General features: G+C 36.4%; 1 protein-coding gene and 1 long non-coding RNA gene across 9 annotated transcripts in view; one reads left to right on the top strand and one right to left on the bottom strand.

Moving 5' to 3' along the window:
* The window catches only part of frmd3 (FERM domain containing 3), a 185,617-nt gene that overhangs the window by 14,975 nt on the left and 155,238 nt on the right, over window positions 1-15,404 (bottom strand). For 5 of the 7 annotated variants that reach the window (XM_069930350.1, XM_069930351.1, XM_069930346.1 and 2 more), the window contains 5 exons: window positions 11,006-11,069; window positions 9,282-9,370; window positions 5,122-5,196; window positions 3,192-3,260; window positions 1,885-2,024 (listed from right to left, as the gene is read on the bottom strand). In XM_069930350.1, the coding sequence (XP_069786451.1) occupies window positions 1,885-2,024; window positions 3,192-3,260; window positions 5,122-5,196; window positions 9,282-9,370; window positions 11,006-11,069 (437 nt within the window). The remainder of the gene's footprint in view (window positions 1-1,884; window positions 2,025-3,191; window positions 3,261-5,121; window positions 5,197-9,281; window positions 9,371-11,005; window positions 11,070-15,404) is intronic. The other 2 variants (XM_069930347.1, XM_069930349.1) reach the window with 1 other exon arrangement.
* LOC138759704 (uncharacterized) overlaps window positions 1-15,404 on the top strand; it is a 104,207-nt gene that overhangs the window by 29,128 nt on the left and 59,675 nt on the right. The gene's annotated exons all lie outside the window — the stretch shown is intronic.

The raw sequence follows: 15,404 nt of genomic DNA, 5'->3' as shown, positions 1-15,404 counted from the left end.
TGAACAAAGAGAAGTTGGAGAGACTCAGTCTCTCCATTGCATCCATGGAACAAAATCATCCGTCAGTGTTTAGGATTGTGGTGTTTTATTGAGACTAAAGAGAAAAGGGGAGATAGAAAGCATAAAAAGGTGCTGGGAAGGAGTTGGCAAGGAGCCATGGTGATAGGTAACTGGACTGGAGATGGAGAGACAGAAATGCCACCAAGGTTGAGGGGTGGGGAGCAGGGAAGAAGAGGGTGGAGAAGTTTTGAGAGAAAAATGAGAACAGGAGCAGGCAAAGGACTGATGGAAACTGTGGAACTAGATTGGGGTGGGGTGGGGGGGGGGGGGGTTATCATGTTAGCCACGGCAACATGGCCCAGAATCCCTTTATCTCCCAGAGCCAAGAAAAGTTATAGCATCCCACAGGAATTAACCAGGGAGTGAATTTGAGGGGAAGGACAGATCAAACATAATCTGACCCAAGATGTGAAACTGTTGATTGCATTATTGCCATAGATGTGACTGTTAAATGCAATCATGGTGAATTGTGGGATGCAGAAGAGGTACAAAATCCAGAAGTCTACACTGATTTCCCAACAAAAATGGCAGGAGATAATGAAGCTTGATTAGCCCATATCTCCTGAACTTTAATTTTAAATAAGATATACTAACATCTCTAGATGAAAAGCTTTTAAAAGCTGAGTGAAATTAATTAGATTTAGAAAGACATAGTTTAATCAACGTCAGCCAGCTCTGATTTGTAAAAGGCAATTCTGTGTTTGTTTATGAAAATGAGAATGCAAGTCAACTGAACAGTTTGGTCAGAGGATTGGTTAATTAAGTTACCACTGATTAATAAAGGGCAAATTACATTTGACAAATGCAAATTTAAGCAGTGTATTAATTAAGCAATTGAGCTTGTTAATAAAAGGCTCATAGAACTTAAACTAAAGTGACAGGATATCAGTAATGAGTCAGAAAACTGTGATAACAATTCATGAATACTTTCTAGGCCGGAGGAATTATGAAGAGTGATTAATATTCAACTAAGGTGTGCATACATAAATATCTGCTCTTGTTTGGCTCTTAATAAATTCAAGGCTTTCTTCGTATATGAGGAACTGTGTATGATCTTTGAACAACATTGACAGATTAATAGGTTTAACAGGTAGATATTGAAAGAGAGCATTACTTTTAGAGAAAGAATTCATTTGCATTTGCATTGACATATGGTTAACAGTAAAATTTCAATTGAGTGGTACAAGCAAGTGGCAGTGATTCAGATGGGCAAATCTTTAAAATTTGCAACTCAAAGTTGTAAATATATCAAAGCAAAGCTCTGTAAGCTTGCCATATTCAGTCCATATTGACAATTAAGCAACTCACAGCAGGAAGCAGCTCAACAAATATCACTACCTTCAATGGTGGGGATACTTACAATATGAATGCAAAATGACCACCTTCAGCTGCAGGTGAAAAATATATGATCAATCCTGCTCTCTTAAAATTGCTAAAGAAGAACCCAATCTTTAGTCAATTCCACTAAATTCATGGTTTATCGAGATATTGGTGTCAAACATCTGTAGTGTTGGAGATGTTTCCTGGAACTGGAAGCAACTCCAGGCAATATGACCCAATATAAATACAACATTGGAATGAACTCAACAGTCCACTACAAACCAGAACAAACTCAATAGTGGCAATGACCACTCCAGGATCACTTGGCTCCAGGCCCCATTACAACTCAAACTGAAATATGAACTAAACAGCTAAATTGTTACACAATATCCCACAAAGACTGCAAAAATTATTAATATAGAGTTTTCAATTATTTTTAATGTGATTTTCATCCATTTTTGCATTGAGAATCAAGCCAAATGAAAGGTACAAATGAATTCTCACCATCCATAGCTGAGTGCTCTTCAGATTCATCAGGTGATGGGAGGTATAATTCCACAGCTTCCACATTTGCTATCAACTGCTTGGATAGAGAACAATGACTGCGACTCTGAGCAAGTGTGGACCTGAAAGAGATGATGGTACTGAAACCCATCATTTTTGGACAGTAAAATTGACAAATTATTCTGATAGTTTTCTGCTTTCCATAAAATTGCCCAAAAAGTGCAATATATTTTTGACTTTTCCACACATTTAACCTGAAATTAAGGACATCAGTATTCATCTCTTGACTGATATTCAAAGGTCCCCATTATAAGATTGTTAAGAATGAAATAAAACTCAACAACAAAACCAACAATACAAATCAAACTTTACTGAAAAGCAAGGTCTGCTTTTGGTGGCTTTCCATCATTTTTGGGTAAATGCATCACAAATAATTCAACTGCTGACAATAGAATGGTTTAGGTGCTATCCCCTCTCTTAGGAGAATTAACACATTCCAAATGGATTAATAGTTCAAGTGCAATAATTCCTCTTGGGTCGCTGAGAGAAATTGCATAGTCGATATTTCTGATGGTAGTGACTACTGCTGGCAGAGGAGCATTGTTAAAGCCCCATTGTTGGACCTCTTAGGCTTGACACTGAGAGGTCCAAACAAAATTATTTAGTATATATTTTAAAGTACAAAGACACTGGTCAAGAAGTCTGGAACAGTAAGAGTTGCAGCTGAACAAATATTGAGGCAGCCAGTGATAAGGTACAGGTTCACACGTTTAATCACAGCCATGCTGAAACCTCATACAGAACAAATGGAGGTCACTTCTCATATGAATGTTAGTAAAATGTTACCTTTGGCCATTTCTAATCCTCATGATAAGATATAGAGAAATCTCCAAACTTAAAATTATCCATTTGTATTTAAGGATAAATAAATGACATGGGAGGTTACTTGAAACCCCATTGCCTTCATGGGGTTCGGAGTGACGTGTCTGTAAATATTGAGGATCAATTAAAAAACAGAAAATAGTTATTTAACCAATCTATGCTGAACTATATCAATTGGCAAAAAATGTAACATATGGAATGTCACAGGTAAAGACCATTTAAATTAATGACTTTGTTGAGAAAAAAGTCACCTAAAAATTCATCTCCAGTTGGTAACACAAGCTGCACTATAGAGTAATAGCTGTGTTTTCTCCTTCACTTCCAAAATATCATTTAAATGGCTATAAGGTGTAGACAGTACTTTATAGAAAGTTCACAATTGGTGGTCAGGGATGAATTTCCCATTTCCCATATTTTACTGTTACCTGTGAACTTCAGGGGGGGGTCGCTGTATTTTGGTGCTTGCTTCTATAACTTCTTTGGCAACTCTTCCACTACAAATAAGATTAAGAATATATAAATATTTAGATAAAAATCTAACTCGTTTTGAAAATAATAGAATTGTTAAAACTAAAGAGAAATAAAATACAGACAGTCCCTGAGTTGAAGACGACCGATTAACAAACAACCTGTAGTCACGACGACCTCCACCCCCACCGCCTCCAACGAGGCCTGGCCACCACCCTGCGCACCACTCCAATGCGGCTGCTACCTTCTCAACTGGATTGGATAACTTCTGAATCAGATGGAAAAAATGGCTCCAGTTTTCCATGTTGTAAATCACCCAAATAAAAATCTTATCTGCTAATTTTGGTAGCTAGCACCTTGATGAGATGAAAACTTGTATTGTTAGAACTCAAAGTGATAGCATTTAATGATGAATATTAAATGTTTTCCTCTTGGGTTTCTTCGGCTACCAGTTGCCATTCCGAGAATACTGGCTGTCATCTTGTAAATTCCAAGGGTTCACTTCTCCTGTTTGATCCTTGGATTTTTTTTAATATAGTGAATACTAAACAGACCCATATATATTCCCTCCCTCCACCACCTTGCCAAAGTAATTATATATACAGTAGCTTCCAGCACTTAATGACATAAGAAGTGGGTGCTGAATTGCCAACAAAACTGATGTGATTTATTATTTTTATTTTGACACTGATGTGGTCAACAAGGGCTGGCTATAGAACTCTAATCTGTTTTGCTGGGAGATCAATCTTAGATTTGTTTATTACAGTACTGCATTATTATGTAGTGTATTATTATGTTTAAGATGTTTTAGTGTTGCGAAGTGTTTTATATGTGTTGAAAGGTAAAATATATACTAAATATGTTATATAGTAAGATAAACATATGCCTAACTGATGCTAATTAAGGACTTGTTCCGACTTAAATACAAATTCAAGTTAAAGTCAGACCTAGGTAATGGAACTTGGATTTAACCTGGGGACTGCCTGTACAGAAATAAGAATTGTCAAAAGATTCATAAACAAAGCAGTTTATATTGGCCTTCTCCCATCATCTAGTTATTTCCATTTCTTCAAGCATGCCCATAATCACCTCTTCAGTTATAAGTATTAAGTGGGTTTCAAAACTGTTATTTACATTTATTCCATCTCCCTTTCTCGTATATATTATCCTACACTGCAATACAAATCTGTAAGTGTTACCAACTCTCTGGTTCATCTGACCAGTCATCATTCTTCATTTGTGATCAGTTTTAGCAGTCTTAAATCATGATCCCTGAGGTTGCTGAACTCAAATTGGCTAGTGATCAAAAATTGAGTTAAACAGGAAAGTCTGCAGATGCTGGGATTGTCGTACAATACACAAGAGTGCTGGAGAAACTCAGTAGGAAGTAAAGGGTAACCAATGCTTTGGGCCTGAGCCCTTCATCAAGGTATGAGCAAAAAGCAAGCATTGAAAACTTCCATCACTTTGTTGGTTATCAAAAGTAGACTAATGAGGTGGTAATTGCCTAGAGTAAGATTTGTCATGCTTCACAGGGATATGATATACTCGAGTAATTTTCCACATTTTTAGGTAGATTCCAGTGTTGTAGCAGCACTGGAACAGGTTGGTTAGGGTGCAGCAAGTTCAGAGCCCACAGTGTCCTTTAGTTATTTCTTGCTATCATATGGATCGAATTACATGGCTGAAGACTGGCATCCACAATGCTGGGGACCACTGAAGGAGGCCAAATGGTCAACAACTTGGCACTTCTGGATGAAGATTCTTGCAAATACTTCAGCTTTCTCTTTTGCACTGACCGTCTGGGCTCGTTGAGAATGGAGATATTTAGTATCTTAAGCCAATATAAAGAGGCAAATTTATTGAGACAAAAATGAAAACACTTACCTGAAACGAAATCTCCTGCCTTTGAAAAAGATGTTACTGCTGGAGACTGTCTTAATGTGACAGGATTTTTCATACCTATAACAAGGTGGAAAAGGTTATTCATAGGGAGTTTTAGAGAAAAATAAACATCGAAACCAGTGGTTCTCTACCATTTTTTCCACTCACATACCACTGAAAGTAATCCCTTACTAACCACTGAGCACCTATGGAATACAGTAGGTGCTTTGTGGTTAGTAAGGGATTACTTAAGGTGGTAAGTGTATGGGGAAAAAAAGGTTAAGAACCACTGATCTAGACATAATATTTAGTATAACCTTAAAGGCAAGATTCACTGCTTCTGCACATTAGTTCATAATTCTTCAGTTCATTGAAAGTTTAATGGGAAAAATTGCAGACTGATGAGTTCACCAAAATGGTTCTACACAATGGGCAGCAGAGTGGCACTGAATGTAGTTCTGTATCTCATACTCTGGGATTTAGAAGAAAATGTATGCTCCAGAATAGATATTCAATATAATAGAAATAGCACTTCACACTCATGAAAATATCTCTCCTTGCAAAAAGAATACGATATACTATTTACATTCCATAGTCTGTGGCTGAAGGTTTCCTGGTCATGTCAGAGGTTTTGATCATATGGGGCTTGGGTTGCCAATGGATCAAACAGGAGTCTGTACAGTTGTAGAGGCTGCAGGAGTGCTGGTGGGGAAACAATGGACGCTCAGTGACTCTAAAGGGACTCTCTTTTGCTTTTCTATCTTTCGTACAGTAAGGGGCACCAGGCAACACTAATGGCAATTCTTTGTTTAACTTATGGCAGGCAAAAGGCAATTTTGTGTAATATTACAAGTTTTGTATTATTACATGACAATAAAGGATTACTGGATCTTGAATAGTCCATACCAGACAAATATACATAATTTTAGAATGAACTATTCCTGCATTCATCAGGGATGCAAAACTAGAAACTAATCTTTAATATCTGAAAACAAATGTCCCAATCATTTTAATAAAAAGTTAATTGGCAATAATTTTCCTACAATCTGTTTGGGTGCATCACCATATAGTTACCTCAGATTTTTCTTTACATGACTTGAGTAATTTTCCTCAAGATGTTTCACAAAGAACTTGCATTCCCCAGCATTTTCATACAACACTGTAGTCATCTCCTTCAAACCGGATTGTTTCTCAGTGAATGCTTGAATTGACCTTGGTCTTACTCTCAAAAGAGACATAACTTTGCTATGAGTTGATTTAGGAGTGTATCCAATTCTGATGGTCACAGGTTATCAAGAGGGAAGTAATTGGCTATTTGATAGTCATGAAGTAATGTTTAATAAGTCCCATTATTAGCTTTTGTCTAAATTGCAAATCAAGAATGGAAGTAATCAGGATGGATGTTGCTCTATTAGCTACTGGAATGATTTTGAAATACCTCAACAATCAAAGGTTACTGGTTTGGTTTAATCTCCAATCCTCACGAGGGAACAATAGCTTTGTCAGAACGCTTAAAATAGGGCAAATTGATTTATTAGCCCAAGAGTAGTCTGTTCTTAGCCAGTGCCATTTGCTTTCTGCCAAGACTTTGATAATGTCTCATACTAAATTCAATTAGAGCCACCAGCCACAATTTAATAGACAAAATTGTGTGTACTCTTTTGCAAATGATGAAAATTGCACATGGTGCAAGAACTTGCAAGATGCAGTAAATTATGCTCTTGAACTTTCTTGTGTGATGTCTCAATGAACATTGACATTGTCATTTTTCTCAACAAATGAGATAAAAAATTTAGATTTCAGATATATTGTCGGAGAGCATACATGACATCACATACAACCCTGAGATTATTTTTCCTGTGGGCAAGGCAGAATTACACTTATTGGCAGTGCAAAAAAAAACTGTACACAACATATACATGTAAACAAATGAAGAACCGTAAACCGCAATAGAGAAAGAAAACAAAAAGTATAAACGAGTCCCTGATTGAGTTTGTTGTTGAGGAGTCTGATGGTGAGATGGGGGGGGGGGGGGGGGGTAGCAGCTGTTCTTGAACCTGGTGGTGAAGTGTTGTGGACCCTATACTGCTATCCTGATGGTAGCAGCGAGAACAGTGTGTGTGCTGGGTGGTGTGAATCCTTGACGATAGCTGCTGCTCTCTGACAGCAGCATTCCATGTAAATTTTCTTGATTTTGGAGAGGGTTTTACTTATCATGTACTAGGCTATGTTCACCACTACCTATTGCAGGGCTTTCCAATCAGAGGACTTGGTATCCCAATTCCAGGCCATGATGTAGTCAGTCAGCACACTTTCCACTGAACATCTATAGAAGTTTGCAAGGGATCTGATGTCATACTAAACCTCTACAAACTCCTTAGGAAGTAAAGGTGATGACATGTTCTATTCAATATGACATTATTATTGGGACCAGGAGAGATCCTGCAAGATGGTGACACCCAAGAACTTAAATTTTCTCACCCTCTCCACCTCTTATCCTCCAATGATCACTGCATCGTACACCTTTGGTTTTCCCTTTCTGAAGTCTACCATCAGTTCCTTAGTTTTGATGGCAGTGAGATGGCATTTGCTGTCGATAGGTCCCCATAGACCCGTTACTACGATAGTCAAATTGTAATGGGTCCATATTGTCACTCAAATAGGAGCTGATTTGCTTCAACACCAGCCATTCAAAACACTTCACTATCCCGGAGGATCTTTCCTGGATCCAACATTATCTCAGAGGATCTTTAATGGACCCAACACACTAATGCCACTGAGAAGAAAGCACATCAGCACCTGTACTTCCTCAAGAGTTTGCAGAGGTTTGGTAGGACATCGGAATCCCTGACAAATTTCTACAGATGTATGGTGGAAAGGGTGATGATGGGGTGCATCATGGTCTGGGTATGGGGACTCCAAAACCCTGAGCTTAAAGCCCTCCAAAAGGTGGTGGACACAGCCCAGGACAAGAAAAATCCTCCCCACCGTCAAGAACATCACAGGGAATGCTGCCGTTAGAGAGCAACAGCAATCATCAAGGATTCACCCCACCCAGCACACACTCTATGCTACAATCAGGAAAGACATATAGGTGCCACAAGATTTACACCACCAGGTCCAGCTGCTACAACAAATTCAATCAGGGATTCATTTAAGGAATTTTACCTTTGCACTTTTTTTTTATTATTCACTCTGCGTTGTACAATTTATTTACATTTCTTTATCTGTTTACTGTACATTTCTTTATTTGTTTATGTGTGTACATTGTTTTATTTCTGCATTACCAAATAAGTGGCAATTCTGCCTCGCCCACAGGAAAAAAAGTCTCATCATTGTATATGTGAAGCATTGTTTGCACTCTGACAATAATAAATCTGAAAATTTGAATCAGAAATCACTGTTAATATGAGTGTTACTGGTCGACAGCATCAATTAGGTGAAAATCTAATTGCAGACAAAATTTATCAACTGGAGTACTGCTTGAGTTAGTTCGGCACCAGAAAAACGTTTGCCAGTGCCAAAAACAAAAAGAAAAAAAATCCAATTATGGAGAAGATAAATTTCCTATACAAAATTGTTCCACACTTGGCTAATTTTCAACAACATGGAATGATTTTTGGAATTGTGCAAATGAATGTTTAGGCAAAATTATTAAAACAAGACCATGGAATTAAAATCACCTGAGGGTGGTTTCCTTTACTATCCTATGAATATACACTTTGGACTGTTGTTTCATGGTCCAAGTGTGTCAATATTTCCTCAAGTTAGATTTGTTGGCATGCGTCAACTTCCCCTCCTTACAGAAGGAACAGCACCATTTATTTTACTGGGATTGCTGTTATCAAGAACTAAATTAGTTAGAAAACATCAGAGGGTTTCAGAACAAATTAGTTGGAGAGCTATTTAAAAAACAGAAATCCTGCATGTGTTCACAATAGTTACTTCCTTCATCCCGGTAATATTAACTTAAAACTATTGAAGTCAAGCGTAACAAGCAACTTTAATTTTAAAAGTAAGCATGTAAACTTCTAGTCATTGGTTAAATTGCAAATAATCATGAAAAATCAGAAAAACTATGGGATCACATAAATAAGCCAAGAAAAGGCAGTCACCACATTCTTTAGTTTTCAACAGAACTATTTTACTCATTACAAACTCACTTGTAAAATGCTTGGTTCTCCACTCCACACTTCCAAAGATGTTTGCAAGCATCTGGTGTTGATGTATGGAATGTAAGCACAATCTTTTTCTGAATATTTAAATTAAAAACGTAATAAATATTCATTCTAAAAAATATGATTTTAAACAAACAAAATATACACTTCTTTTGAGCATGTGTCAGATGAGCAAATTTTCTATCAATACATTAGTTTTCAAAATATTAATATTCAAAGGTGCTGGCACCTATTCTTTTTAAATTGATAATTCTTTTTGTTTGTCAGCAAGGATCATGCAAAGCTATGGGCACCAAAACCAGCATCCATTCATCCAAGAGTTCATACACCTGCTCCATGCAGATGGAAAAGACCAAAATTTAGATCACTGGATGGTTTTTCCATTTCCTTTATGGTAAAAACTGAAGCCAGTTAATTTGTTCTATTAATAATTCTGTCGCACAGACCAACAACCTGATTGGAGACATTCACTCCCAATATGTCTAAATACCAGCAAACAATCATCATGCAATTAAACAATGAAGAGGTCACAACAATAAGATTTTGAATATTATTTGTTATGTTTGCTAATTCACAGTGACTATAGCTTTATACCGGCTAATAAATGTGTTATTCTGCTTGGATAATAAGAGAATTTTGTGTAAAGAAATCAAAAACCCACAGTGGGTCATTTAAAATAAACTAAATTTTAAAAATCGATGTTGAATTGAATAATTTCCTTCTTGACCATTGGCAAAATTTAACCTTTTGGATTCAGAGTTGGATGCACAATTAGGAATACCAATTTATTTCAAAAATTACTCAGTTCTCATTTGAAATTCCAAATTTATAAGGAGATTACAGACTTAGCCACTCTTCTTTGCTAATTTAACTGGTCACTATCTTCTTCTTCTCTGTAATCTAAATATGTGTACTACTCCTGACAGTACCTAACTTCAAATCTACTGCAGATTCTCAGGATGTGAAACAATACATATTTTTAGATAAATATTTATCCCATATTGAATCCTGAGTCGTCTGTAAGGAAATTGTACATTCTCCCTACATCTGTGTGGGTTTTCCCTGGGGGCTCTGGTTTTGTCCCCTGTACAAAACTTACCAGTAGTTGTAAGTCAATTGGGTGTAATTGGGTGGCATGGGCTTATGGGCCAAAAGGGCCTGTTACCATGCTGCATGTCTAAATTAAATCTCTAAAATCTTTTCAGGACATATCTATCTGTGACATTACAAGACATTCACATTACGGCAGCCTGCACATGAAAACCATAAGATCATTTTCTGGCCTTGAGAAGAACAATTATTTTATACATTCCATCAAAAAATGTTACGAGGTCCTAATTAAATAACATTCTGTTTTTCTCATGCCACAACTCCATCCATGATTTAGGAATTATTGATGATTAAATACCACATTAACTTCTTGAAGTCTGAAAGTCAGAAATGGAGTATGTACACAAAGATAGGCTGTTGGAAATTTCTGCCAGGTTACATTATCAAATTTATGAAGCATATAGAAGATATCCCTAATGTACCAACCTGGCCGACAGAAACAGGTGGAGTTTAATTAGTGTTTAATTTAATAAAATGCAAATTGTTATCTTATAATGCAAAGAGACACAGGTTTTTACACAACAAAAGCTAGTCAACCAGAGCTATATGTTGTCCATCTTTTTCATACAAATGTACATCCATTAAAAAAAATGTCTAACTTCTTTCTGAAGACCATGAACACAGAACGTCTTCCCACTGAATTTCAATTTGCTGACATCAGCCCTAGAAAAGAAAACAAAATATCATGGTAAGAATTATATGATAAAACGAAGAACATTATAAAACTAAAATGCATTATTCCCCAGATATAAAAAAAGTGAAAAAGAAAAACTGAATGGAAAATGATGGAAGCACTCAGATTAGACAGAAAATGTAGAAAGAGGAAGAGAGATAATCTTTCAGATAACATGTTTCCAGCAAAGCTGTGTCATAAGGTCAATGATTTGAAACCTTAACTTTGTATTTCTTATCACAGGTTCAGTTGAATCGACTACAGTAAAACCTCATTAGAACGTGGTAGTTGGGGTCCAAGATTTCATACCATGTTACATCCGAGTCGCGGAACTGATGCATATATGTCAGAGTGCCTCGCACCAGCCACCTGTGCCCCAACGTCCCGTGCCGGCCGCACCTGCCCCAAAGTCCTGCACCAGCAGCCCCTGCCCCAAAGTCTCGTGCCTGACATCCCCCATCCCTACTGCCTGACAGTCCCCTCCCCACTGCCTGACAACCCCTCTCCCCACTGTCCTTGGCCCCCCTACATGGGACGTCAGGGCAGGAGCAGCCACCGCCAGACGTCGGGGCAGGGGTGTCCTGCACAAGCTGGGGGGCAGGGGCAGTGGGAAGGGGGGCTGTCAGGTGTGGGGAAGGGGGCTGTCAGTCAGCGGGGAGGGGGGCGTTCAGGTGCGGGGAGTTGGGTCACCAGCTGATTGTTATCAGCCCACCCCTTCGCATTTTGGGGTCCATAGACACCCGCGTTATAGGCGATTCCGCGGAAAACAAATCGTGTTCTAACGAGGTTTCAGTGTATTTTCAAAAATGTTCATGTTTATACAAAATACTAGGCCATATCATGGTTGACCCAAACTACAAAATGCATTTGCTCCTCTTCATCTCCTCATGAGGCTGCAAGCTCCCAATGTCTGAGAGGTGGATCCTCACACTATGTTCCTCGATCATTCAGAGACAGTTCAGATTGTCAAAAAAATTTCCTACTGATTTTAAATGCTTCAGATATTCTAAGTCACTTCGAAACAATTGAAATACATTTAATAATTAAAAATGATTAATTATTAAACCCTTTTACTTATATACATTAATTTAAAGCATTAATAGTAGAAGAGAGAAAAATCTAAAATTTAACTTTTAGTCAACAAAGGTAAGATCTACATTTGAATGAACAGACACAATTGATCCATTAAGAATAGTTGGTGTAAAGCCAAGGGACCATATACAATATATTCAACCCTTCAGGTCAATATGAGCAGGAACTGGTGTTGAAATCGTTGCTGAGTCAAGCTGTAGAGCATCAGCCTCTGACATCTAGCACATTGCTTACTTCCACATGGATCGTCATTTTCATTGCCAACAGCAAGCTAAAAATCAGAACAACCTGGCTCATTTGTAATTATTTCATAATTACACACTGGAATAGTTGTTTGCCCCTTGATCTCTCAAGATTCTTTAGACATTCAGTTTGATTATACAGTACCTGACCAACAGATTAATCCTCTTTGTTTTGAAATTTTCCATTAATTCAGTATCGAAATCTTTTTGGTGAAAGACATTCAGAGATTTCCACTGATCTTTCTGTGAAAGTTATATGGCATTACCCTTCAACAGTTTATTTCTAATATTAGAGTTCTAAACTCATTCTCTCAGCCTTACGAAGCTCCTTCTACATCTCAATTATAACACAAATTCATCTTCAATTTTCAAGATATTCAGTGATATAACTCTTTCTATTATATTCATTCAGAAATAAATGCATTACCTGGGTAGATTTTTGGAAATAATTGACTAAATTACATTTCTGCCCAGTTGGAACTCGGTCATGATTGCATTTGACATCAATAGTACCGACAACTTTAATTAACTAAATTACTTCAAACCAGTTTATGTTATTTTAATCTGGGGTTTATATAAATCTGCGTTTTTACCTAGACACTTTTTTGAAGCATCTAGTTATCCATATTTTCCTTTGATTACAATATAAACAATGGGCAGTTAAAATGGAGCAGTTGGCTTAACTAATTTTTGCTCACCCTGATAGACTGCAATTAGAAAATTTCAAGTTGGATGAAACTACCTTCAGGCCACTTAAATATCCAGTTTGAGTTCAACTTACATTATTAGGGCCTGATATTTTAACCCTGGGCATGGATGAAGAGGCAGCGTTGACCCATCTGTAGCTGCAGTTAAGGGCAGAAGAGGCCAACCAAGGCAAGATTTGTCATTCCTTTATGATCCTCCTATTCCCCTTACTGCAGCATTTCCTTATTACTTCTCCAAATAAAATTCCCTTTCTTGTTCATTGAACATTCCTCTACATCACAGGAAGCAGTGTCAACCAGATAATTTCATAAGCTAGAGAGCTTCTTCCTTCCCTTGCTATGCAACAGATTAGGTGGGAAGATATCATGCACAGATGAAACCAGCCAGCCCTGCTTTCTGTTGTTCTTTTGAGAAGTACATTGAGCTTTATTTCATTCTCACAAGAACAAGACCTCCCATTGAAAATTATTGTATACTGAAGATCTAAATAAATACAAGTGTCCATTCTTCATTTTATCTATTAAGAAAATTATTACAAAACCTTCCTTATTGTCACAGAACCTAATCTTTTCTGGGCACTTCCAATATGCATTTAGATTAATTCTCAGCATAATGTTAAAGCTGTTCTCAAACAAGATCAAAGATGGAATAAGGACTTCATAGTGAAAAAAACACTATAATTTTATATATTCCACAAAACAATAATGCTGAAATCAGCTGTTTCTACAAACAATGAGGATCAAATGCATTTCAGAGCCCCATCATTAGTCACTACAACAGGATGGATCATTCAGTAATGGAGCCAAATGATGCCAACAGAATTAGAAAAATCTGTAGTTTCATGACTTGTTATATCACAAATATGCCACAGATAAAACATTACTTACCATAAAAGCACAGATGCACAAGGGGGATTTTGGTGCATCTTATTTAGTACTGCTAAATTACAACACAATGTCATATTTTTTCAATATTTTAACATTGAAATTTCGCATCCAAAAATACCGAGTACATGTTAAAAGTGAAAATGATACATTACACTTAAATCATATAATTTCATCCAAGGTACTCCGCATTTTAATCAAATAGATTATATTATATTGATATTTTATTATTTTATTAAAAAAGGAAAATCTAAACCCACTATCGAGTAAGAAGATGTTTAGCCAAAAAAAGAAGACAGAATTCTTATCAGAGAGATAAATTACCTCATTAACCAACACTCCTACCTTCATAACAAATCAAAGATTATAAAAGAAATTTAAATCAGAAATTGAGCATCTAATCTTCTTTAAATTTAAACACAACATGACATCACATTGCCTGCCTATCTATATGAGAAATACAAGCCAATACAAACAACTCTGATGCTGTTAAAGTTATGTTACTCTCCCCCACAATACCAAATAAAGCAGTTAAGGGATTAGATTTAAAATTAACTTTAAAAAGTGAAGAGAGAGTTTGAAATACTTTGTTCCAATATTTCTCAAGACTCTGACATATCCTAAATTAATGAATTAATGAAGCATCTCCATTGTTGCATTTATCACAATGAGGAGATACATCCGCATAAAAACATTATCATTTGACATTGGACATGTGAGCCCTATGGACTAAATTGAAGGAGAGTGGGTGGCCACATAAAGAAGAGGTATTAACCAATTTGAAAATTACATTCCAAGATACCAAGCTGAAGATCCTGTTCCCAGGGTTCTTTTTAATTTTATCTGAGGGAACCTCTTTTATTCCCAACAACATATAATAAATGCTAGATATTGAACCATTAAAATTACACCAATTTAATTCTTATCATTCCTCTTAGGAAATTTATGTAATTGAGATAATAATAAAATCTCTAATCTGTCAATAATGAAAAAATGAGTATTTGGTAGACTGCATTTAACTGAAAGTTGTTCAAAAGAAATGAGACTCCCCTCAATAAATAAATCTTTAAAACATTTAATGACCAATCTATACCATTCTTTAAAAGTTACATCAATCATGGAAGGTTTAAAGAAATAATTAGAAAAAATAGGACTAAAAAGAGAAAATCTCATTAAACCAAAATGTTTTCTAAATTGCAACCATATCCTCAAAGTATGTTTAACCACCAGGTTATTAGTTAATTTATTTAAAGATATAGGAAGTGAGGATTCAAGATAAGAAATTAGAGAAAATTTTCTAACAGAATTAGATTACAAAGAGACCCATATCGAACAGTCTTCACAGTAAATATTTTACAATCAGAACTTAAGATTCCATATATTGACTGCAAAATTATAA

The sequence above is a fragment of the Narcine bancroftii genome, chromosome 1 (assembly GCF_036971445.1).
Source record: "Narcine bancroftii isolate sNarBan1 chromosome 1, sNarBan1.hap1, whole genome shotgun sequence".
Classification (NCBI taxonomy): domain Eukaryota; kingdom Metazoa; phylum Chordata; class Chondrichthyes; order Torpediniformes; family Narcinidae; genus Narcine; species Narcine bancroftii.
Note: the sequence above shows the minus strand (reverse complement) of the source record. Positions and strands in the feature narration are given on the sequence as shown.